General features: G+C 47.0%; 3 protein-coding genes across 8 annotated transcripts; 2 read left to right on the forward strand and 1 right to left on the reverse strand.

Annotated features, from left to right (window-relative positions):
* Window positions 1-455: 455 nt before the first annotated feature.
* Window positions 456-4,134, forward strand: ppiaa (peptidylprolyl isomerase Aa (cyclophilin A)). The gene is made up of 4 exons (XM_071484116.1): window positions 456-617; window positions 2,561-2,680; window positions 3,409-3,581; window positions 3,734-4,134. Exons 1-4 carry the CDS (start codon window positions 549-551, stop codon window positions 3,864-3,866), a joined length of 495 nt encoding a protein of 164 aa, XP_071340217.1. The 5' UTR covers window positions 456-548; the 3' UTR covers window positions 3,867-4,134.
* Window positions 4,135-5,254: 1,120 nt separating this feature from the next.
* Window positions 5,255-15,417, reverse strand: LOC139624748 (dickkopf-related protein 4). 4 transcript variants are annotated; one of them, XM_071484114.1, is made up of 6 exons: window positions 15,233-15,417; window positions 14,816-14,884; window positions 11,939-12,048; window positions 8,634-8,756; window positions 7,409-7,517; window positions 5,255-7,319 (listed from the first exon to the last, which is right to left on the reverse strand). In XM_071484114.1, exons 3-6 carry the CDS (start codon window positions 12,005-12,007, stop codon window positions 7,009-7,011), a joined length of 612 nt encoding a protein of 203 aa, XP_071340215.1. In that variant the 5' UTR covers window positions 12,008-12,048; window positions 14,816-14,884; window positions 15,233-15,417; the 3' UTR covers window positions 5,255-7,008. The 4 variants fall into 4 exon arrangements, with proteins under 4 accessions (XP_071340215.1, XP_071340214.1, XP_071340216.1 ...); XM_071484113.1 differs by having other exon boundaries at window positions 14,816-15,417; XM_071484115.1 differs by lacking the exons at window positions 14,816-14,884; window positions 15,233-15,417 and having other exon boundaries at window positions 11,939-12,437.
* Window positions 9,820-24,577, forward strand: LOC139624747 (chromaffin granule amine transporter). Of its 3 annotated transcripts, none has more exons than XM_071484108.1 (18): window positions 9,820-9,959; window positions 11,199-11,485; window positions 12,021-12,083; window positions 15,437-15,535; window positions 16,785-17,029; window positions 17,517-17,641; window positions 17,731-17,789; window positions 17,870-18,151; window positions 18,375-18,464; window positions 18,696-18,739; window positions 18,924-18,984; window positions 19,120-19,215; window positions 19,303-19,381; window positions 19,567-19,618; window positions 19,979-20,042; window positions 20,163-20,282; window positions 20,576-20,709; window positions 22,164-24,577. In XM_071484108.1, exons 2-18 carry the CDS (start codon window positions 11,449-11,451, stop codon window positions 22,272-22,274), a joined length of 1,761 nt encoding a protein of 586 aa, XP_071340209.1. In that variant the 5' UTR covers window positions 9,820-9,959; window positions 11,199-11,448; the 3' UTR covers window positions 22,275-24,577. The 3 variants fall into 3 exon arrangements, with proteins under 3 accessions (XP_071340209.1, XP_071340211.1, XP_071340210.1); XM_071484110.1 differs by lacking the exon at window positions 9,820-9,959 and adding an exon at window positions 15,833-16,129 and having other exon boundaries at window positions 11,035-11,485; XM_071484109.1 differs by lacking the exon at window positions 9,820-9,959 and having other exon boundaries at window positions 11,038-11,485; window positions 17,870-17,953; window positions 18,059-18,151.
* The last annotated feature ends 226 nt before the right edge of the window (window positions 24,578-24,803 follow it).

The following is a 24,803-nucleotide window of genomic DNA, read 5'->3' on the forward strand; positions in this document are numbered from 1 at the left end:
TTTTCCTTCTTTAGCGGGAACAGGACGGACCGCGCCCTGACGGCGTGACCGCGCACAGCCCCCCACTCCGTCCGCGGGAGCGCGCTCCGGTCGCGGGACTTCACGTTCGCCCACCGCGTGCGCAGCGCGGATTGGACACGCGAGCTGTCAATCACCTGTGGCGCGCGCCGCTCCGAGCTCCATCAGCTGGAGGTTTTTGTGACGCGGACACCGGCGCGGGCGGGGCCGTGCGCGGCAAACCGTGGAAACGCGCAGCCTCCGCCGCAGCGGGGCCCCGCGGTGCGCACATGAAACGCACCGCGAGATGCGTCAGTTCGTTCACGGACCTGTGAGAAGGGAGCGCCAGCTGTCCGGGCTGCTGATTCGCTAGAACCGACGCCAATCAAATACTCCGGCGTTGCTGATTGGCTTACCGCGCTCTTACGCCGCTCATAGGCGTCTTATATAAAATTAATCCACATGCCTCCATCTTTTTCGGTTCCTCGCGGCCCACGGTGTTCCCTCGCCGGAGAGCTCTTCAGTCGACCGTCTCCAGTTCCGCTGCTGAAATGTCCCACCCCAGGGTCTTCTTCGACGTCGCCGCCGATGGCGCGCCCATCGGCCGGGTTGTGATGGAGGTAAGCCGGGCTCAGTGGGGAAGAGTAGCCGGGAGCGCTGGCTGCGGAGTCAGCGAGGCTGCGCCGGGTCTCCGCTAACCTCTGCTCGGTCTCAGTACGGGCATGAGGTCCGAGCGGGCTGCGGACGTTAAAACCCGGTGGCCGCTGCTCGTCGTGGTCCGTATGTAAAGCGTCACAAGAGCGAACGTTAACCGATTAACCGATTAACCGAGCTGTCATTACGATGCACGTGTTTGTGGCTGCCGGGGACCGGGGCCGGGGACCGGGGCCGGGGGCCGGGGCCGGGGGCCGGGGACCGGGGCCGGGGGCCGGGGCCGGGGACCGGGGCCGGGGCCGGACACTGTCGCTGCTCATACCGGTGGTGACGGAGCTTCTTTCAGTCGCAGCTGCGCAGGATTTTTTCGTGTTGAAAATATATTGAATCCAAATGTCGCTCCGTGTGATTAATGGCGTCAGTGTGAACCCTTGGTTTATAAGCCCCGCGATACGAGCCGAGGAGGCCCATTAAAGGCCCGCGGCCCCGCTCGGAGTCGGTCGGACTCGCCGCCCGGACGCTGCTGAACTGCGGCTCTTTGTTGCAGCGCTCCGCGGCCTGTGCCGAAGCCCGGGAAACGTCCGATGCCGTCGGTTAAAAACTGCTTGAGCCCACCGTGGGGCCTCGTCGGTTAATGTGCCGCGGTGAATGTGTCCGGTTTAAGGCCTCAGCTCGGTCGGTGCTGAAAGACCGTGTTCCGCCGTGTTTAGCATGTTAGCCTCTGGAGCTAACAGCGCCGGTTCATGCGGGGGGGGGGCAGTTCTGGAAAGTTCCATGCTGTTGGCGCGGTCGGGGGAGGGGGCGTCTGTACCGTCTAAAGAATGCGGATGTAGGGAGATAGCTGAAGTACCCGGGACACCGGAGCCGCTCCGTGTTCACCGGGAATAATCGTGTTACAGAAGCGGCAGCGGCAACTATAACGTGTCGTTGTTTGACATCCGCCCGGTGTAACCGCTCCAGGCCCCGCGGCCATTTTGTTCAGCTGGCAGCGGCGGCTCCACCAGGGCGTTCCCGGCTCTCGGCACCAGACGTGCCCTCGGGGTTGACTCTTAGCCGCTTGTGTTGTCACCGGTAATCTGAGCTTAAAGTCTTAATGTGTTTTTTTTCTTATTAGAATAAGGTGGCTGTGGTGGCAGACATTTTGGATTTTCTGTGCATTAAGGACGAGTGTGAAAGCACAAAGCAGGACACTGAGGAAAGGTTCCTGAGCTCCGTGCAGCTGGCAGTGACTCACGGAGGCCGCATGGTCACACTGCGGGTTCTGTTGCTGCTGAGCAGGTGGACAGCTGCATGGGGCTGTTCTGAGTTCAGCTGTCCAGCCTGTCTGCTGCAGCCCCCCCCCCCGTGCCCCTTCCCATGAACATACTTGCACAGTAGCATCACAGGGCATGCAGATATTCTGGTCTGGTGCAATGCTGCAGTCCTGTTTCACCATGACATAACACAATTACCACACTAATCACATGACAAACCGATCCCTGGTGGACGAGGACTTGGCTTTAACGATGCACTTGTATGTCACAGTCTGTAGCACAACATTGTTAAACCTTCACGAACCTAGTGTTTGTGATGTTGGCACAGGTCCAGCTTGGTGGGATGATGTGTGAAGGATGTAACTTGGTTTTCGTTTCAGCGGGGGCTTCGTTTACCTCCTCACAGCTGGGCTCCAAGCAGCTTTCTTCCTCTGTATAGATGCGTTATACAGTCGGCTGCTGCACAGAACAAAGTGCAGTCTGATAAACCACCTCTGGGCCTGGATGGCAACAAGCCAAGTGTTCATTCATTTACTGATTACTGCTCAACTTCTATCCTTTTCCTGTTATCAGTCTTGGAAATAAAGAACTGACTTAACGCCCTGTTTGCTCACACAGTTGACTGACTTTTGGTGTGTTCATTTTTGTGTCTGCAGCTCCGCAGCGATGTGGTGCCCAAGACTGCTGAAAACTTCCGTGCCCTCTGCACCGGGGAGAAAGGCTTCGGCTACAAGGGCTCCTCCCTCCACCGCATCATCCCTGACTTCATGTGCCAGGTGAGGCTGAAGACACGCTGGAGCTTTGACCATCAGAAAGAGAGGTTTAGTGAGATGGGAATATTTTGTGGATTAAAGACCACGTTTCAATCTTAATGACGGAAAATTGAAGTGACAGCCATGAAACAAAGTTCTTCTGTTTCCCTCATTTTTTTTTTTTTTTTAATTAGGGTTGGGGGGTGTGATGAGATTTATAAGCAGGGCTGCTTATTCAAGTTGTAATTTGATTTCTACTTTTGTTTTTGGGCATGTAAATCAGTCAATTGCAGAGAGTATTCCTGCAGCTTCTTTCACAACTAACTGAACTAAATTTTGACAGATTTTCTTAATTAGACGATATAATGTCCAAAAAAAATGCTTGTTAGAATCTTCTATAGCCAATGATGTCTTTAAATGTCTGCAGCTATTGTGATGGTCAGTTAATCATTTCAGGCTAAATGCAGAACCTTCAGTTGTTCAGCTTCTCAGAACCAAAGAGTTGCTGCTTTTCTTTGTCATGTGACGGTGAACTGAATATTTTTGGGCTGTTTTGACCTTGTTGAGCTGTGGGGAATTGTAACATGTATTTTTCACTATTTTATTATATAAACGATTCATGGAAATGGTTTGTAATTTGGTTTTTGTATATGTCTGAAATGTCCATAACAGTTGATTTTAAACTGCACTGAACATGCGTTTCTGTTTCACCCGGGTCAGTCAGTGTGTGATGTTGTGTGTTCGACACACAGGGCGGCGACTTCACCAACCACAACGGAACTGGTGGCAAGTCCATCTACGGCAACAAGTTTGCTGATGAGAACTTCAGCCTGAAGCACACCGGCCCCGGCATCCTGTCCATGGCCAACGCTGGACCAAACACCAATGGATCCCAGTTCTTCATCTGCACAGTGAAAACAACATGGTACACACACACACACACACACACACACACACACACACACACTGTACCTCTGGTATTTCAAGGGCCCTGACATCTTAGATGGAACTTGTAGCACAGAGCTACAGGCCCACAGGTAGCGTGTAGTGTGACCCGTGTCTGCTCTGTGCCTGCAGGCTGGATGGGAAGCATGTGGTGTTCGGGAGCGTGGTCGAGGGGATGGATGTAGTAAAGAAGATGGAGTCCTACGGCAGCCAATCTGGCAAACCCAAAGCCAAGGTCGTCATCGCTGACTGTGGGCAGCTCTGAGCTCCAGCACTTAACCCTCTCTGCTCACCCTATAGCCACACCCCTTCAGCCCCCCCATCTGCCACCTTTCAACATTCCTATTGATGGAGATTCAACTTAACCCCCCCCCCATTTTTTTATTCAGTTCTTGTTGAAATCATGTTGCTGCATTTGTGACTTTGCCTTAGAAAGTTTCTTTTGCATTAACGTTTTTTTTCCACAAAGTCCCAACGGTTTTTTTTGTTAAGTCAAAAAAATGAATAAGAAAATAAAACAAAAGATGCCTTGACACGTGAAATGTGTGTTTTTGTTGGGGGGGGGGGGTCAACATAAAGAAGAGAAATTCCAACAGGGTGTTTGAAGGATTGTCTCTGACGCTGAGCTCAGACATTAACAGGTTGACCAGTCATGGAAAGTGAGGAAAACTAAAATGCTGTGGTAAATCCCAGCACTTATACAGACGCGTTACCTAAAACTCACACGGAAGTTCCCACTGCACCGTAACTTCATTTTACTACAAGTCGCTTTGGATGACAGTATTGTTGAACAGGCTGCTACAGGTGTGTTTGCCAGCGCAGTGAACGCACCACGGTTGGATGATTTAAACTCAGGACTGTGAGTTACTGTCCTTTAAATGTCTGTTGCTGCTGACTGGCTGTTTTTACCAACTGGTTTTAAACTGCTGAATAATGAGTTAGCATGTTCGGTTCAGGTGATGCTAGCTTGTTTAGCCTGTAGCTAAAGGTCCAGGCGTGCTGCTTCATTAATGTGAACCAGGTCCAACTGAGTGTCAGTCAAACACCCGCTAAATACTCGCTAACTCTGTTAGCATCTTTGTTAGCGTCACTTCAAACCCAACGCTGCGTTGTTCAGGTGAAACAGACCATAATATAACATGAGACGTTTACCTGTTGTACCTGCAGCTCACACTGGGTGTGGTTAACCTGGTCAAAGACGTCACTTCCTGTTACTAGTAAAGAGGCTAAAGTGAGATAAACCGATCAGAGCCAGCGGCAGTAAATAATCAGAGCTAACTGAAGCTAACTGAAGCTAACTGAAGCTAACTCCAGATTTGTCAGGAGGGAAAACTGTTCGATACCATTTAGTTATTGCTGTTTAGAAACCAAAGGTTAATATAAATTTTAAGAAAAAAGTCAGTCAGGTTATAAATTAAAGTTTTTATTTACATAATTATTGAACCATTTAAGATGATTTAATCGGCAACTATAGCCAAATATGGATGCACAGGTAGGAGCATGTTGGTGCATGTATGTACAGCATCACTGAAGAGGTCCTGGAAACGTCCTGGAAAACCTTTGGAAAAGGTGGAACCGGCTCATTCCTCTGGGTTTTTGGGGGAGCAGACACAGGGACGTGTCCTGGGGAACCGTGCTGCCTCTCTGGGCTGGGGGGTGAGTCAGAACCAAGTGTTCTGTTACAAACCAGACTCCTTTCACTTATCAACAGATTCAGGAGAACATCCAGCGTCCAAACGTGGACTCTGTTGAGAAGACACTGACTCAGGCTCTAAAACACCCGTCAGTCTGAGGTGGTGTTCGGTGGAGAGTAGTGTTCCCATTGTATGCTCCTTCACGTCAACCGAGCATTGAAAGCTTTGGAACCAGTGACTGTGAATGTTGATATTATTGATACAAAATACAATCAACAGATGATTTATTGTTAAAGATAAAACCACAGCTGTTTATAAAGTAGTTAAAATCAGTCCAACCTTTACCTGCTGCAACATTAAAGTGACACAATGCATCAATAATAATCCCAAAATATAACATACTGTCTCAAAAAACTGAATATTTTGATGCTACATTAACTGTAGTTAAATTTTGAGCATTTGTGGTAGAACCACTGTTACTGAAAGAGCAGACTGAGGAAACTGAAGTCAGACCTGGAATGAGAGCAGCACATTAAAGATGCTAAAAGCTGTTCAGACCTAAATCTTTATGTGATGAATTAAACATCAATAAAAACCCACAGAGGACACATGTGACAAAATATAAACTTATCTGATCAAACTTCACTGATTCAACTAATCACATCTGACTATAATCAGTAAACTAAATATTTGTATATGTTCCAGACTAAGTGTCCAGCAGAGGGAGCTCTTTATCCTTTTCTCTGTGTTCTGGGCGACAGGCTCCTGAAGAGGCTGAAAAAGCAGCTTCCTCCAGTAATTAAAGGAGTAAACACATCTGAACGTTCACTGTGACGGTGAAGTTACTTATAAAATGATTTTCTGTGTGATGTCATCAAAAACTGACCCCAGTGCTCTTGCTCCAGATGCTGACCACATGTGAAATTCAGTAGAAATGAAATAAATTAGTTTCTCTTTTGATTGGTTCATCCATCCATTCATCAGTTTTTAACAATTAATTCACTAAATTAATTAAGAATTAAGAGTCACTGCACCACGCTGCCTGGAAGTGCTGACTAAATATTAAAATTCATGTACCACAGTATAATTACTTCCTGTAGATTCAGTATCACAGTAAAAGTACTTCATTGTGCAGTAAAGCCTGTGAATATTCTCATTTGTCCAGGTCATAGTATCTCAAAGGAGTTTTAAATCGAAAGCAACTGGATGTGGTTATTTGTCTAGGAAGACGTTTCACCTCTCATCCAAGAGGCTTCATCAGTTCATCACCTGACCAGGCTGGGACTGAGACTGGTCAGGGGCCCTGACCTCTCAGGCCCCTGGGTTTCATGACATCACAAAGCTGACTCAACCTTCCTCAAAATGTGTTTGGAAGATGAAATGAATAATGATGTGATCACCTTCCTGTGAATGAGAAACAACCCTCAGATCTCAGGTCTGTTGTTGTGTGACTGTATTTGTCAGGCTCCTCCATTTTGTCAATATGACGACAACAGAACGAGACGACAGCTGTGAGAGAATAACACTCATGCATTTTATTGTAAGACTACCTTTTATTTTTGAGAAAATATCTTTAACTTTAAAATGAAGGGCCCCACTGAAGGGCCCCAGACTCTTGCGTGACTCCATGTGGAGAGAAAAGTTCATCTCTCAGATGTGACGACCTGGGAGCTTGACCACGAGAAGATCAGGTCAACATGTTGACTTTCAAACAGCTAAAATAAGCAGCTACAAACTGAACCGAGGCTTCAATCACAGGTCATGATGAATCTCTCAGCAGCTTCCCTCTGCCGTCCTCCTCTTCTTCCCAGAATTCCTTGTTTTCCTCTGGCCCTGGCTTGGGCGGGGCAGACACACCCCCTGGCCCTTGTTTTTGCCCGACTCCGTCCAGCTGATGGCGGTGCAGGACAGCCCTGCGTCGCAGTCACAGCGTCCCAGGTTCCTCCTCACTTTGGTGGAGCCTCGCAGCAGACAGGCCTCGCCCTCCACCGGGATCCTCTGACACCGTTTACCGGTCAGGTACCGGACGCAGCACAGACCGGACGCACAGTCCCCAGACCGCACGCAGCTCGACATCTCTGGAGCTGAAACAGAGACGCAGAGTTTAACACTCCTAAAACTGGCTCCAGCTGCAGTGCATGCTGGGACATTCAGCTGACCTCCAGTCACTCACCTTTGGTCCTGTTGAAGCTGTCGATGTCTGTCTCTCTGTCTCTGTGTCTGTCTGCCGGTCTGTCCTGAGAGGACGGCCTCCTCTGAGCTCTGTTACTGCATCCTCCCATCTGATAGACAGATTGATTGAATGATTGATTAGACCACATCAAACAGAGACCCTGGAGGTCCATCCAGTGGCCTGTCCCTAAATGACCATCAGTGAGTCAGTGGATCCACAACAGTTTTCACAACAAAGCCCCTGACTGGGGGCGGGAGGATTGATCCCAAACTATTCATGCTACAGATTCTACGTCTGGTTTTTGAAGATGGATTCCAGCCTAGTGTAGTCATGACAACCATGACTGTCATGGCTGTGGGGGAGGAGCTTAACTAAGTCAGAACAGAAACGTGTTGTTGTGTTTGGTGTCTGATGGAGGTACAGGCTGATGTGCTGATCAATAATCACTGATCTGTCATTTTCATCTAAAATCAGTTCCACTCCTGATCTCTGTAAACATCACGAGCACTTAGAGGAAAACACCTTTTGTTTTCTCATCATTAAGGTTTTGAACACGTGACTCTGCTGCACTTCCTGTCACCTGAGCAGCTGCGGTTGAAAAGTCTTCCTGACTGGATGAAGTGACCCGGAAGTATCTGTTGTTCCAACTCTTTAACTGATAAGGAAAGGAGCTCCAGTGCTTCCTATCTTATCTCCTTTAGCAGAGGAAACATGGACCTTCATTTACGAAAGGAAAGAAGATGATTTTGTCCCACAATTCTTTGCTGCAGCAACATTTAAAGCGACACAGCTGTGGATGTATTGGACCGTAACCCCGACCGACCCACAAAAATATAGAAACATCAGAGCATCTGTTTTATGTTTGTGACCTGATCCAGAACTGATGGAAATCCTGGTCTAAATATAGATTTATTCTCTTTAAATCTGTTCAGATTTATTGTAACAATATCATTTTATATATAAATGTCATTTTACTAAATCTCCCTCCCGTTGTGTAAAGCACTTTTTCTCCATCTAACAAACTCCTCGAATTCTCCTCCACATCTTTCTTTGTGAGGTTTTGTTGCTAGGCGACATCTAGTGGTGCGGTGATGTAGTTCATAGAGCGACACAATCTTTCCCGACACAGACCTGACACGCCTCACGTGACCCTCAGTGTGTTAACAGGTGTGTTAACAGGTGTGAGTGACTGTGTCCAGGTGTTGTGAGTCTGCCTGTCACTGACCGCAGGTACGGAGCAGTCAGGTGTAGAACATGGCGTCGTCGGCCGTCGACGGGAGTTGAAGTTGGTCTCGGTCTCGGTCTGGCGTTGTGTCGCCCGCTCCACCTGGTCGTCATGGGAACGATCCTGATGGACAGGTGAGAGTGACGTCACCGTTATGATCTTAGATGTTAGAAGTTAACAGTAGTACTACATTTAGTACTATGTTTTTACCGCCAGTAATACTACAACCACTACTGATACAGGTACTGGTACGAGTATTCTACCAGGTGAGCTGGGGTTAACGAGCCCACAGGTGGTTGGTGCAGCAGGTGATGATGAGCCATAGTTGGGTGTAGTTGCTCTGTTGTGGTGTTTGAATGAGGAGATTGTTACTGTACTGATCAACCATTAATAACCATTAATAATCATGTTCAAGAACTGACACATTGATTCCTTCACATTCTGACTTTCATTCATCTGTGGAAATGAATATTGATTCGTTAGAGCTGCTACTAAAACTGTCTCTGTTCTTACTGCGTCTTGTATCAGCTGTGCAGCTCTAACAATACGTCCACATGGATGAGAGCAATGAGTGAGAAGCTCAGTGTGTCGGCCTCAGAGTAGAAACTGGTCGTCTGGTCTCTTACCAGCTGCTCGGAGCTCTGCGCCGTGGTTTCTTTGGACGATCTGATGGTGTTTGAGTCCAGAGCCAGACCACAAACCACAGACACACACAGCACGCTGCGCCACGTCCACATCCTGTGATCGATCAGTCGTCAGCCCCTGGATCCTCCGTTTATCCGTCGACCTTTGACAGAGTTCTAACTACAGATTCTCCACAGTTTACTGTTTCACAGCGAAGACGTTTCCTGTTCACAGCTTTATTTACAGATGTGGAATAACTTTTACTGAGCGTCTTGTTCTGATTATAAATCCTTCATTAGCCTCTGTACAAAAAAAAATCTTCTTGCTGTTTTGATTCTTTGCGATAATAAAAATCTGTTTCTTCAATTCTGTAATTGGCTGCTGGATCCAAACAGCTCAGCTCTAAAGGAAACCTGCACTGAAGCTCTTCACTCTGTCGACCGTCTGTTTCCTCCTGGCTGCTGCCCTCAGGTGCGTTTGTTTTTATACCCCTCCCCACCCCTCTGATCCATCCTCTCTCAGCTGCCTGTTCCTCAGAAGTTTTGAAGGTGCGTTTGAAGCTCAACCGCATCAGTCGGCGCAGACAGCGCCGCCTTCTCTTCCTTCCTGGAAGCCCTGCGGCCTCAGGTGAGGCGGGACGTTTGATACGTGACACCGCAGAGACCACAGAGAGATTAAAACACACCTGGAGACATGAGACAGGTAGAGCCATCTGAGGAGTTGCTGTGTGTGTGTGTGTGTGTGTGTGTGTGTGTGCGCGTGTGTGTGTGTGGTTTTGCTTTATGTGGTCAGAAATGTTATGATAAAGACTCATTAGAGCTGAAGCTGTGTGTCGGGCGGCGGATGTGAGAGTGTTTACAGGTGATTAAAGCTGATTAACACACAGAGAAGTGAGACGACACCAAACAGATGGAGACTCTTCCAATAAATACAGCAGTGTGTCTACAGGTGTGTTTGTTTTAATGGACAGGTGTCTCAGCCAATCACACAACTGTCCATACAAGACAGGACAGTTACATCATGTCATCAGGATCAAGACGGATCAGTAAAATTAAGGGTTCAGATGAAATGCACGGTCCAGAGTCCAGTTCCTCCTGGGGGGTCCTGAGATGTGTCCTACCCTGAGGTGTCCCAGGAGCTGGAGGTGCCTATAAACCTCCGGAGGAAGGCACCCAGGAGCCTGATCAGACGCCTGAACCACCTCAGCTGGCTCCTCTCCACATGACCCCCTGTGGATGTCTGGGCCCCCCCCTCACTTCCAACATCTCATGTTTTCTGTCTCTCCCCAGACTCAGAGCTCGGAGCTGGGACAAACAGTGGCAAGAAAAATATGTGAATGATGAAATTCTGCTCAGACCTGAGTCAGGAACATTAAACCTCCTCAGCTGTGGAAACAGTCTGTGAACCTTGGATTTAATAAGTGTTGAACCTGAACCAGGTTTTCAGGAGCTGCTGATCAGACCTGCTCCAGGTTCAGGACGAGGTCTGGACCGGTCCTCTTACAGAGCTGCTCCAGAGTCTCAGGGTGTCTGGTGTGAGCAGCTCTGAGCTCCGTCCACAGCAGCTCCACTGGATCCAGACTGTAACAAACGAGGTCAGAGGTCGTCTGTCAGCAGGTTACTGTGACCCAGAGTCAGGTTCTGTTGCTAGGCGACATCTAGTGGTCGTAGTGATGATGACAGGAGCAAAGGGAAAAGTGCGGTGACGTAGTTTATAGAGCGACAGAGTCCACGTCAGGAGGAGGTTGGGGTGGATGGATGAATATGACCCAGGAGAGCGGTGTTCGATTCCCATGTGACAGGAGCAGTTTATGTTGTTTCTATTATCCATGACCGTTCACTGTTATTATTGTAACCATGACAACAAAGATCATCTAATGTTGAGGAAGTTCTTATTTTAACCCAAATCACCATCTTTTCCTGAACCTAACTAACTACCTAGAGGACTGGTTGGAGGACAGTCAGGTGACACGTGGATCATCGTGTTGATCTGTAGCTGCTGGACGTGGAGAAAAGAAACAGTTTGACATGCAGGGGCCCCTACAAGGATAAGCCGTATAGCTAATGGATGGATGGACATACAGGGCCCCCCCTCTGTGGCCCCAGGCCTCCCTGATGTTATCTCCGTCCCTGTTGAGATGAAGTGAAACCTGCAGCTGCCTGGAAGGAAGGAAGTCTGGAACAACTGATGGATGATGTGGAAAATGATCAGCAGTGACGTGGAGACAGGTTGGTTTCAACACACACACACACACACACACACACACACACACACACACACACACACACACACACACACACACACACACCTGTGTCAGATGTAACATTTCCTTTGGGTCTGACTGAATATTGAGTTTGTTTTGTGGATTATTTGTGCTCATACGTGCAGCGTGTGGACAAACACACATGAAGACTTCATACAGAGAGAACACGGGGTAAACAGACCTTTTGTGTGTGTAGATGTGTGTGTGATAAGGTCTCCAGCCTGCAGGTTGTTCCAGGGCTTCAATAAAAGGACAGCAGATGCTCACAATTACTGACACACACACACACACACACACACACACACACACACAGGTCAGAGGGTGTATCATTTGCGTGTTCAGTGTGTAAATGTGTGTGTGTTAGTCTCCATATTGTCTGTTTGTATCATTATCAGAATAAAAGCAAGGAAACACCCACCTCCTCCTCTCCTTCCATCCTTCTCTCCTTCTTCCTGCCCTTGTCCCCTCTGTCCTCGTCTCTTTCCATCTCCTCCCCTCAGGTCAGATATATAGTCGGTCGGTCAGCGGCTGGAAGAAGAAGAAGAAGAGCTTCAGTTGTCCAGGTAGGATCCACCTGTGTGTTCATTTCACTTTAACCTTGTTCAGTGTGGAGACAGCTTCCTGTCATCAGGTCACTGTAGAGACCAGTTTATTTTCCTTTTTTCATTCAGATGCTGCTTTAAAAGTCTTTAACCTGTCCTTTAGTCTCAGTCAGGATTTACTGGATTCAGGCTGGCTTTTATTTTCCTAAACCATCAGTTTTAATTTGGCTTTAATGATTTTTACATTTAAATTTTTTTTATCAGCTGCATTTTGCTCATTTTTCAATGTTCTTATATGTTGTTAGAAGGTTTTCTATATGTTTTAAATTCTTATATGATGTGAATTTTCTACTGAGCTTTTATTTCCTTAAATGTTTTGTTTTATTTATGTATATTTAATTTTAAATCACAGATATACAGTTATATAAATAAAAACACATTTAAATGTGTATATTTAATATTGTTATTGATTTACTTTTATTGATTTTAGAGTTACTAAATTTAAATAAAATAATAAAGATAAAATGTATTTATTTATTAGTAATTTGTTCATAAGATTTATCTATTATGAGTTTCAGTTTCAGCAGTTTTTATTTTCCTAGATATTACATTAAGATGTATTCTGTTTATATTCTCTCTGTGTGTGCTTATTTTAATGTTATTTAAATTTTGTTTTATTTTATTGATTTAATGTATTTTAATTTAGATGTATTACATTTAAATTTTATCAATTTTTTATTTTTCTGAGTTTATAGTTTTATTCTATTTTAATAGTTTTTGTTTGTATATTTTTCTCTTTGTTTTGACTTTTTCATTTATTTACATTTTTATATTTTTCTCCTGTAAATTCAGTTTAACTTGAATCTTTATTCACATTAATTTCAGTCAGTATGATTGTGTGTGCGTGTGTGTGTGTGTGTGTGTGTGTGTGTGTGTGTGTGGGCTTGTTTAACACACATGGATGTGTATTGATCATATTTTACTTCGGTCAGCTTGTGTTCATTTGAATCTTATTTGTCTATATTAAAACAATAAAACCCTGAGAGTTTTCAGCTGATCTGCAAGATCCATCATGTCATGTTTGTTTGTTTCTGCTGCTTCAAACAAAAGATTCAGAGACAAAATTACATTTCACATCAATTTTCCATCAAACAGAAGAGAGAGAGGGAGGTGGAGGTGAAGCAAACGAGATGACAGAGATAAGAGAATAAAAGGAGGTGTGTGTGTGTGTGTGTGTGTGTTATTTAACTGTGTTAGTGAGGGAGGAAAGAGCCTCTAAACCAATCAACAGTCAGTGCAGACAGACAGTAAACAGTCAGCTCACGTTCACACTAACGAGGAGATGTAAAAACAGGAAGTCATGATTTCTATGGAGGCCCTGAAGTCCCAAATGATGATCATTTTATCTTTAGACATTAGATCCACATCCACAGTTGTTACATTTGTGTGAACAAGGTGTGAACAGATTTCATCTGATGTAGTTTGTTTGCTCATCAAGTTGTTTCACTGGAGACACAGAAACTGAAACAAATGGTTAAAGAGTTGATTCTTCTGTCAAAGTCGTGTTGGCGCCAACGTCTGGTCAGAAATACTGACAGTCAGTCAGGTGGTCAGATGAAGGTCAGTCACATGACCGTGTCTTCAGTTCAGGGCTGTAGTCAGGATGCAGACAGGCTCCGCCCACACGACACATCATCTCTTCTTCTATGGTTTACTTTTAAACTCGTCTCTTCTTCTCTGTTTCCTCCTCCATCCACTCTCCTCCAGAGTCTTCAGCCTCTAAAACAGAGACTCTCAGAAACTGGACCCGTTTCAGTCTAAACCTCCAGGTTGTGTTGTAGTCTGGACGGACACAAACAGAGACCTTTGGAAACGATGACGTAGACGCCCACGGTGGCTCCTGATTGGCTGTTATCAGCCTGGACTACCAGTGGTGAAACAACATGGAGAATGAATGAAAGTGTTACTGACCTTGTTGTCTCTGCAGCAGCTGTTGTTCAGCTCAGTTCTGGATTTGAACTCTACAACTGTCTTTACTGTTCCTCCTTCAGAGGATTTACTGGAACCAACCGAGAGGAGACAACCTGCTTCCTGTTTACACCGGCTCGCACATGCTCAGTGTAGGTGTGTGGTCATGTGATCTGTGTTTTAGGTGTGTTGGTGTGGATGTAGATTGTTCCTGATGAGCTAAAATGGCCATCTGGACAAAGACGGCTTTAGTTTTAAAATGAAAACGTAGTCGTGTGGAGGTAGCCTTAGCTTAGCTTAGCATAAAGACTGGAAACAGGGGGGAACGGTTAGCCTGGCTCAGTCCTAAGTTCAAAAATCTACGTCCAACAAACACCTCTGAAGGTTCCTGTGTAATTGTCCTGTTTGCCTTGTTTCAATGTGTTATGTCTTTTTTTATTGTAAAGCACTTTGAGCTACATCTGTGGTACGAAAAGTGCTGCATAAATAAATTATTATTATTATTGTTTTGAGTGGTGGATTAATCCACATTAGTGCTGTAGTGAGGCGGAGGGATGGTGTGTGTGTGTGTGTGTGTGTGTCTGAGGCTCCACACAGGAGCAGTCGGTGTTGGTTTGAACATGAGATCAGATGAGCAGAGGGATGAAGCAGCAGTTTGTGGCTCAGACTAATACCTGGAGTCTGACGATAACATCATCACGGTGTTTATTAAAGATCAGGTGTGATATGAAGGAGCTGCTCTGTGACTTCACTGTTTCTTTATTGCAGCTCAGAACATGACTCACATGGAGATGTTGAACGTGTTCAGGTCGCTGCAGCAGCTGCTCTGAGGTGACGTCTCTGCTCCGTTAAACCTGGAGATGAAGTTATTCTTACACCAGTTAGTTCTCAGTCACTGCAGGATGTGAAACATTCAGTTAAATGATAGTAAGTCTGAAGTGGTCTTGTTTGGTCCCTCCGACCGCACCAGGGGTGGAGCACATCTCTTAGGACCCCCGGCCCCCCACCTCCACGCTCAGGCTAAAATCTTTTTGTCATCTTTGATTCGGCCCTGAACTTCAACAAAACAACGCTGCTGTGAAACGTCCTCTCCAGCTGAGAGACAAACTCAGAGCACTAAACCAAACATGCCTTGTACCTGGGCCTCGCCCAGTTCTCTCATCTACAGCTGCAACCAGACCAGGAGGAGAGCATCATCTCACCTGCACTGTCTCACCTGGACTGGCCACCAGTCAGATCCTGTATCGAGTTCAAGGTTCTTTTAGTTGTTTCTAAGGAACCTGAGGACGTCTCCACCCTCTCCATCAGAAACAGAAACTTCTTCATTTACATGAAGTTTGTGAGTTGATGCCTCTGAATTCTGTGTGTGTGTGTGTGTGTGTGTGTGTGTGTGTGTGTGTGTGTAGACATGGCGTGGCTCCATCAGAGTCGAGGTTCTCCCAGACTCGTCCTGGTGGTGGTGTGTGTGGCTCTGCTGCTCGACAACATGCTGCTCACTGTGGTTGGTGAGTACACACACACACACACACACACACACACACACACACACACACACACACACACACACACACACACACAGGGATGATTTAAATGTCACCACCCTCATCAGTAACATCACAGTAATAATGATGTTATTTATGATGTCAGTGGTTGGGGGCGTTACCCTCCTGGATTGGTGGACACAGGTAAAGCAGCTGAGACCAGCAGCTGTGAAGCCTCAGTTTGTCTCCCTGTTTCCTGTCGCTGCTAAATTATCGTGATGTTTCCTCTTCAACGTTCATCACATGATCATCATCCTTCAGGGGAACGATACGTAGGGTTCTGGTTTTCCCGGTCTGGGGTGGAGGAACTTGACCGGTCAGACCTCCGTCACTGCTCCGCCTCACTGATGCTCTGGTGTCAAACCACTGCAGCAGCATCAGGACAGACGGAGACCAGGAGAGAGGAGTCACAGTGTCCACAGACTTAAGGACATGAGGTGGACCGTCCGTCCTCTCGTCTTCCTCCACAATGGAGCCTCAGCTGCCGGACACAGATCTGTGATGCAACTAGAGACCTCGAGGGCAAAGCTGTCGTCAGCTGTTAGACTCAGAGCTAAAGTAAAGGCTGCAGAGGTCACACACACACACACACACACACACACACACACACACACACACACACACACACACACACACACACACACACACACACAGACACACACACACAACCTCTTGACCGTGAACTTTAAAGCCTGCTGTCTCGGATCACAGTCGTATCCTTCAGTCTCTTCTGCTCTTTTAGCCTCACATGGTTTTATATGCTGTTACACACCTGCTCTGTTTTTTTACAGGTTCAATTAGATGTTTTTCATCTCTTAACAAATCCATCAACCATCCATCAATCACGACTCACTAAACTAATTAAACATGTGGGTCTGTCTCCTGTGGTGTCCCCCATGGCTCTATCCTGGGTCCTACATCACTGACACTGGGGGATGTGAGATGAGAATACGACAGAAGTTCTTATTATTGTATCTGCTGGTGTAGCTGGTTTTCTTGGCGTCTGTCTCCAAATCAGAAATCTGCCGGGAGCCGGTTTTATTCTGCATTAAAATTGTGACAAATACTTGAATATGTTGAATAAATTCCTGGCAGCACCAGTTGTTTGTAGACGAGGCAGGAACAGAGACACTGAGCAGAAGTTGATGCTGTTGATTGACTTCATTTCTACCAGTGAATGAATCAGTGACTCAGGCTCCGCCTCCTCCCACAGTTCCCATCATCCCCACGTTCCTCTACGCTATGGAGCATCCCAGTTCACAGCCTCAGACCGCCCAGCCCCCCCCCCTCCCTCGGCCCAGCCACAGTGCACCGGAGCAGAGCCGGCGGTTGACTCCCCCCTCCCTCCCTCCTCTGGTGTCTCTGTTTGACAACACCTCCTTCAGTCTGCAGGAGATCCGCACTGAGCCGACCCCTGACCCCTCGGACCTGCAGACCAACCAGACCAGAAATGCTACAGTGGGTGGAGGACGACATCACCGATCACTCCATCATCAATAATCAATAATCACGTCATCATTTACATCACTGATCCAGCTGATTGATATTATGTCTCCTCTCCTTGTTTCCTCTCCTCTCCCCTCCTCCCCTCTCCTCTCCTCTCCTCCCCTCTCCTCTCCTCTCCTCTCCTCCCTTCCTCCCTCCCTTCCCTCCCCTCTCCTCTCCTCCCCTCTCCTCCCTCCCCTCCCCTCTCCTCCCTCCTCTCTCCCCTCCCCTCCTCCCTCCCCTCTCCTCCCCTCCTCCCTCCCCTCCCCTCTCCTCTCCTCTTCCCTCCCCTCCCCTCGCCCCTCCTCCCTCCTCTCCCCTCCCCTCCTCCCTCTCCTCTCCTCTCCTCCCCTCCCCTCCCCTCCCCTCCCCTCTCCTCCCCTCCCCTCCCCTCCCCTCCCCTCCCCTCTCCTCTCCTCTCCTCCCCTCCCCTCTCCTCCCCCCTCCTCTCCTCCTGCAGGACTCCTCCTGTCTTCAGGACAGTGTATTTCTGGAGGAGGAGAATGTTCGTGTTGGTTTGTTGTTTGCGTCTAAAGCTCTGGTCCAGTTGTTGATCAACCCGTTTGTTGGTCCTCTCACCAACAGGTCAGTGGGTCAATCAGCTGCAGCTGGAGATCAATGATGATTATTGCCTTTGATTCTGAGTCTCTCTCTCTCTCTGTCTCTCTCTGTAGGATCGGGTATCACATCCCCATGTTTGCTGGATTCATCATCATGTTTGTGTCGACCATCAGTAAGTCACACACACACACACACACACATCAGTGTGTCTTTTATAACGTCTAATTGTGTGTGTGTGTGTGTGTGTGTCAGTGTTTGCGTTCTCAGGTACCTATGCTCTGCTGTTCTTCGCTCGCTCTCTGCAGGGAATCGGCTCGTCCTTCTCCTCTGTGGCAGGTCAACACTCACTCACACACACACACACACACACACACACACACACTCCAACAATTTTATCTGACAACACTTTGTGTACGTGTGTGTGTGTGTGTGTGTGTGTAGGTCTGGGTATGCTGGCCAGTGTGTACACAGATGATGAGGAGAGAGGCATTGCCATGGGCATTGCACTGGGAGGACTGGCCATGGGAGTCTTGAGTGAGACACACACACACACACACACACACACACACTGACAGACACACACACACACACACTGACAGACACACACACACACACACACACACTTGTACTTCTATCTTTTTGAGACACAGTGTATTTCTCAGACCTGGACCCTAAAGGGAACCAGATGGCCCTGCAGCAAACTGTGAGCCATCTCTTCAGTGTGTGTGTGTGTGTGTGTGTGTGTGTTGTGTTTCAGTCGGGGCTCCGTTTGGCAGTTTGATGTACGACTTTGTGGGGAAGAGCGCCCCCTTCCTGATCCTGGCCTTCCTGGCTGTGTTTGATGGAGGTAAGACCTGGTCCTGGACCCCACTGACAGACCGCCAAATTAAAAGCATGCATTGAATATGTGAGTCCATCAGGTGTGTGTGTGTCAAGTATGTGTCAGGTGTGTATCAGGTGTGTGTGTGTCAGGTGTGTGTCAGGTGTGTGTCAGGTGTGTGTGTGTCAGGTGAGTGTCAGGTGTGTGAACTAGTAGCAGGCTTTGTTCCACCGGTGTGTGTGTGTGTGTGTGTTGCAGCGTTACAGCTGTGCATCCTGCAGCCTTCAAAGATCTCTCCTGGGGTGAGTCCACTTTAAAACTCTGATCTGGTTTGTTGTGATTCAGCAACCTATGACATCACAGCTGGTTGTGGTCTTGTGATTGGATTGGTGGAGGGGCGTGTGTAGACTGACAGTGACACGGTGAGGTGCGCTCAGGTGTGTTGACCTGTGCTCAGCCTCAGTGTGACGGCTTCCTGTGTTTCAGAGCGTGGAGGGGACCCCGCTCTTGACCCTGTTAAAGGATCCATACATCCTCATCAGTGCAGGTAAGAGACGCTCCTGGGTGGAGCTGAGGGGGGACGAGCTGACTGTGATAGGCTAACACTCCTGTCAGTCAAGCCCATACTCGTGGGCGGGGTCAGTGCAGTGAGGCAGACGTGTTCTCGTCTTTCTGTCTCCAGGGTCTCTGTGTTTCGCTAACATGGGCGTCGCCATCCTGGAGCCGACGTTGCCCATCTGGATGATGCAGACCATGTGCTCCCCTAGATGGCAACTTGGTATGATCCACTGTCTGCCCCCCAACTTCTGGTCCAGGTTCAGGTGATGGCCCCTCCCCCCTCTAACAGGTGTGTGTTATGTTGCAGGTATGGCCTTCCTCCCTGCCAGCGTCTCCTACCTGATAGGAACAAACCTGTTTGGTCTCCTGGCCAATAAGATGGGACGGTCAGTGTGTGTGTGTGTGTGTGTGTGTGTGTGTGTGTGTGTCACAGAGGAAGACGTTGAATCAGCAGATTAACAGATTAAGTTTTCTGGAAACTCTGGGTCCTGTTCAGACCTGATCCTGGAGGTTTCTGGGAAACCTGCCGGGGACAGAAACACAGGTGGCTGATGGGTATTTCTGTCTCCAGGTGGCTCTGCTCCATGTTAGGGATGTTTATCGTTGGCATCAGTCTGCTGTGTGTAAGTACTCCTCTGATCCCCCCACTCATCCATCCATCTGCTCATCCACTCATCCAGTCAGATTATCTGTTCATCCATTCATTCATTCATTCGTCCATCCATCATACAATAATCTGTCCATCCAACCCATCGCCTATCAGTCACTCATCCATTCATTGCTTTACTCATCCAACCAACCTGTTCATTCATCCATTCATCCACCAGTCAAAACTGTAATCAGTCTCTCCACTCATCCATCAGATCAGTAATCTGTTCATTCATCCCTAACCAACCAAACTCCATGTTAAAAACCTCCAATTTAACCAGTTGTTTCTCAGGACTTCAGCTGCCACTAAGATTGTGTGTGTGTGTGTGTTACAGGTTCCTTTTGCCACCAGTATCTATGGTCTGATTGGACCAAACGGAGGTCTGGGATTCGCTATAGGTGACTATCAACAGACTCATGACGTCACTGAATCTCAGTTATCAAATTAACGATTAACTGTGGAAACGACGACACGTTGTTTTCACTCTGACTGTTGAAGTGATGGTGTTTGATCTGCAGGTATGGTGGACTCCTCCATGATGGCCATCATGGGTTACCTGGTTGACATCCGCCACGCCTCCGTCTACGGCAGTGTCTATGCCATCGCTGATGTGGCGCTGTGTATGGGCTTCGCTATCGGTAAGACACACACCCACACACACACACTACGTTTCAAAGGAAAATATCATTTAGACCCAACAATAAATAAAGTAAAATGACTTCCTCCACATTAAAGTGCTGCGAACATGAGTCAGTCTCAGTCGGACAGACGGATCAGGACCGAGTGACTCTGTGACTGCAGGTGGTGGAGGACCAACGGGCTGATGGAAAACTTTATAAATTCATTATAAACAATTATAATGTGATGATGATGAAAACACATCATGACAGAACTGAGCCTCATGAATGAAGATCTGGGTCTGTTGTTCCAGGACCGTCCACAGGGGGCGCTCTGGTGCAGGCGGTGGGTTTCCCTTGTCTCATGGTGTTTATCGGGGTGATCAACATCCTGTACGCGCCGCTCTGCTTCCTGTTACGTAACCCTGCGGTCCGAGAGGAGAAAATGGTAACTGGTCACCACACATGTTTTCATTGACTCCGCCCATTATGTTCTCAGGGTTTCAGGCAGTAAAGAGTTAATGAAGAGTGAGGAAGAGGGTTAGGGTTCTCATCTCTTCTTCTATGTTTTAGTTTTAAACTCGTCTCTTCTTCTCTGTTTCCTCCTCAGTCCACTCTCCTCCAGAGTCTTCAGCCTCTAAAACAGAGACTTGCAGAAATGCTGCTGGACCCGTTTTAGTCTAAAACTCCAGGTTGTGTTGTAGTCTGGACGGACACAAACAGAGACCTTTGGAAACGATGATGTAGACGCCCACGGTGGCTCCTGATTGGCTGTTATCAGCCTGGACTACCAGTGGTGAAACAACAGGGAGAATGAATGAAGGTGTTCCTGACCTTGTTGTCTCTTTGCGGTCCCTCGTTTCTCTGCACCAGAGCAGTTTTAAAATGAAAACATAGTTTTGTTGATGTAGCTGCAGCAGTCTGAGTGGTGGTGGTGCAAAAATACAGAGAGCGCCTGATCCGTTCAGTGGCCCCCACCAGCACAGAAGAGTTTGTTAAAAAAGCCCCATCCCCAGTTAAACCTCGGACATGTCTGTGATAAACCTTTAATGTCAGGTGACTTCAGTGTGGAGGTCGATGGTTGGGCTGACAGGGGCGTGGCTGAACTGAGTGGGACTGTCCCAGAGTCAAGGACACGCCCATTCTGCCATAATGCTAGTGTACTCCATCATGAGGGCGACTTCACAGAGCAGACCCCCCCCACAGACCCACCAGTTCAGCCGTTCACCCATGAGGGCTCATATAGAAGGGCCCCCCGACCCTGATTTACCCCCCCACCCCACCCCCGTCCTAACTGTGTGAAGCAGTTTGTACTCAGGAGTTTTGATGGTGACTCAGTTAATGAGCTACAGTCTCTGATACAGGTCAACAGAGCAAACTCAGGTCACAGGTCACAGGTCACTGACCCTGCGAGAGAATCAACTGAGGTGAATTATTTTCACTGCAAAATGTCACAGTTTAAGTGTCATCACACTGAAAGAATGTCGTCTGTATCCAGTGTTATTGTTCAGTCACCATGGAAACCACTGTCACTTTCTCCATCAGCACTGAACACTGTTGTTGTTGTTGTTTGTCACATCACACACCATGAGGCAGCTGCTGGGTTCAGTGTCAATGAAACACAAAATCAGGGCACACAAACACACACACACACACGCAGAGTGTGTATAGTGACAGGTCCTGACAGGTCAACAGGAAGTGTGTGTGTGTGTGTGTGTGTGTGATGTTGAAGCCAAAGTGTGTGTGTGAAGTCATTACACAGTGATTAGACTGATCACAGATCAGAAGCTTCAGCCTTCAAAGCAAAGAGGAAACATTTCTACTTAATAAACCCACAATTACACCACAGAGACGTGGGGGGGTCACTGATCAGCTGTGTGTGTGTGTGTGTGTGTGTTGCAGGCGATCATCGACCAGGAGTGTGCGATGCACAGGAAAAGCTACAACACACAGAAGGAGAGTCGTGAGTTTCCTCTGAGCGACTACAGCGAAGAAGAAGAGACGGAGGAGTGACACACACACACACTCACACACACACTCACACACACTCACACACACACACACACACACACACACATCTGTCTATGTTGTTGATGTTGTCTCCATGTTTCACCTTCATCATCAGACTTCCTGTTGTCACAGTCAGAACAGAGCAGACTCCGGACGTTTCTTAAGGGGACAGTGTCTCTAATTTCCACATCCAGTAGAGTTGTGAGGTGGGAGGAGCCAGCACCACTGGTTCAGTAAAGTCTCAGTCAGACAATGAGACAATGTCAGCGACTCACAACATGAAACTCCCCTGGTTCAACAAATGACCAACAACAGTGTCACAAAACATCTGCTTCTTTGATGAAAAGTCAAAGGTACAATTGTGGATGCATTACAGGCCCAGGGGCCCAAAGGGTCAGGGGGGGGCCACGGCTTCACCTCCAGACTGTCACTGAAAGGGACACACAACGACCCAAAGAGACTGAATGAATTACAGAAACATAAAACAGCTACAAAGACACAGAACAACAACAGTTTTGCGTCTCTGTCAGTGTGGGTGTCTTGCTCCTGTGGAGGAACGGTGGGGGGGCTTTAACATGAATCTGCTCAGGGGCCCATTGTCCCACAATCCATCACTGGCTGCAAGCTGATTGATGATGCCACTGATTTTGAAATCTGCAGTTTAAATCAGTTCACAGTAAACTGTGGTTGAATTCAGTAACTATGGCAACATGTGTTACTGTCAACTGTGACAACAAAGTGTTTTTGCCTTTGCTTCCAGTAGCAACAGTGGCTGAGGCTCATGGGTATTGTAGTGTTTACAGCCATCTGTCCCAATGACAGAACACGATTTCTCAGAAACAAAGTTGAAGTAATTGAAACTGGTGGCAACATAAACCCATAGGGTTGTCACACACACACACACACACACACACACACACACACCAGTCATTACTGTAAATGCTGCAGTTTTCAAAGTAAGAGGCTGTGTCACTCCTCCCTATATAACAGACTCTATAGTTTACTCAATAGCGAGCAGTAAATTCAGGTGTCAGACACTAATCATTATTATTGCGTCATCACTAACAGCTGGAGAGACGCACAACAGTAACTTTCACACTTAGAAAATGTAGAGTTATTGTGGGGTTTTGGTTCCATTGTGTATTTCTGAGGACAACAAACAGTAAACGTGGTGCACTACATAGTAAATAGGAAGTGGTTTTGAACACGCCTGTAATAAATGCTAACTCAGCTAACTTGCAGTGATGCAGTGATGCAGAAAGAACTGAGGCTGAAACTCAAACATCTCAAAGGAGCCTTTGAAACATGACAGTGTAGTTTCGCCGCTGTGATGCAGTCGGTCTTCAGGTGGATTTGGTCCCTGAACTGAGACACAGCTGTAATGTCATCTAGGACACAGCAGATGTTCCAGTGCTCAGTGAGGCTGTTCTATCATGACCTTTAACCCCACACAATATTGTAGCTAGCTGATGAAATGCTAACACAGCCTCGACAGTAGTACCTGGTTACTACTACTAGTGTTGGAGACAGTTCCAGAAGGTCCCATAGAAAAGCTAGCGTCATTTGGCCTGAATTTGGTGTTTACAGGGATCACATATATTTTTGTAAAGTGAATTAAACTTTCCTTTAGTGGCAAAGTTACTTAAGTCTTGTTGCTACATTAGAAAGTAAGCACTTAAGATTTCAGGTGAAAAATACATAAATACGTTGTTGTCCTGCATGATGTATGAATCCCTTAATTATTTTAGGGAGTTTTGCATTAATTAAAGAGATTTGTGTGAACGTGAGTTTTATTTAAGGAACATGTTCTTTCATCTTGATTAATTTTTCAGTCTGAAACCAAAGTGTTGAGATGTGAAACTGTACCTAACTCTGTATCTGACCTCTGACCTCTGTCGCCATTAAAACCTGCTGTAACCTGACAACACCCATTTACCTGTGTGTGTTTGCACCTGTCCTCCCCATGTTAACCCCGGGAGTGTCAGACTGATGGAAACCAGCTCATGTGTGTTCACATGCTTCTTATCTGCTCTTTAATTTCCTGTGACGGCTCCTTTGTTCGTCACAGAAAATGACGACAGGACAGGCAGAAGCTCCATCAGATGGAAAAGTAAACAGGAAGTGGATGAGACTTCTTTAATGAAGAATCTTTCACATTGACACAAACACTGATATTATTAGCATTAGCTCTGGTATAACTACAATAGAAACCTTGTTGCATCACAGAAGATGAATCATTAACTTTATGTAAATCAGCTGTTTATTTTTTGGCTAACCTTAAGCTAACATAAATGCTGAGATAAACTGAACATAACAACTAACTTGAGCTAAAATAAAACCTGGTACCTAAATGCTGCCTGAGCTAAATTAGGCTAATATAAGACCTGAGATAACTTAAACCATGAGCTAACCTAGTACCTGAGCTAATTCTGAACTATTCCAAACTCTGAACTCAGTCCCTAAATTAATCTAAAAGATGACTCAGCCTGGACCCCCTAATGTGAGCTAACCTAAACCCTGGGCTAACCTAAA

Source organism: Trachinotus anak, unplaced genomic scaffold, assembly GCF_046630095.1.
Source record: "Trachinotus anak isolate AG129_WGS33_773 ecotype Australia unplaced genomic scaffold, CSIRO_AGI_Tana_v1 ptg000008l, whole genome shotgun sequence".
Lineage (NCBI taxonomy): Eukaryota > Metazoa > Chordata > Actinopteri > Carangiformes > Carangidae > Trachinotus > Trachinotus anak.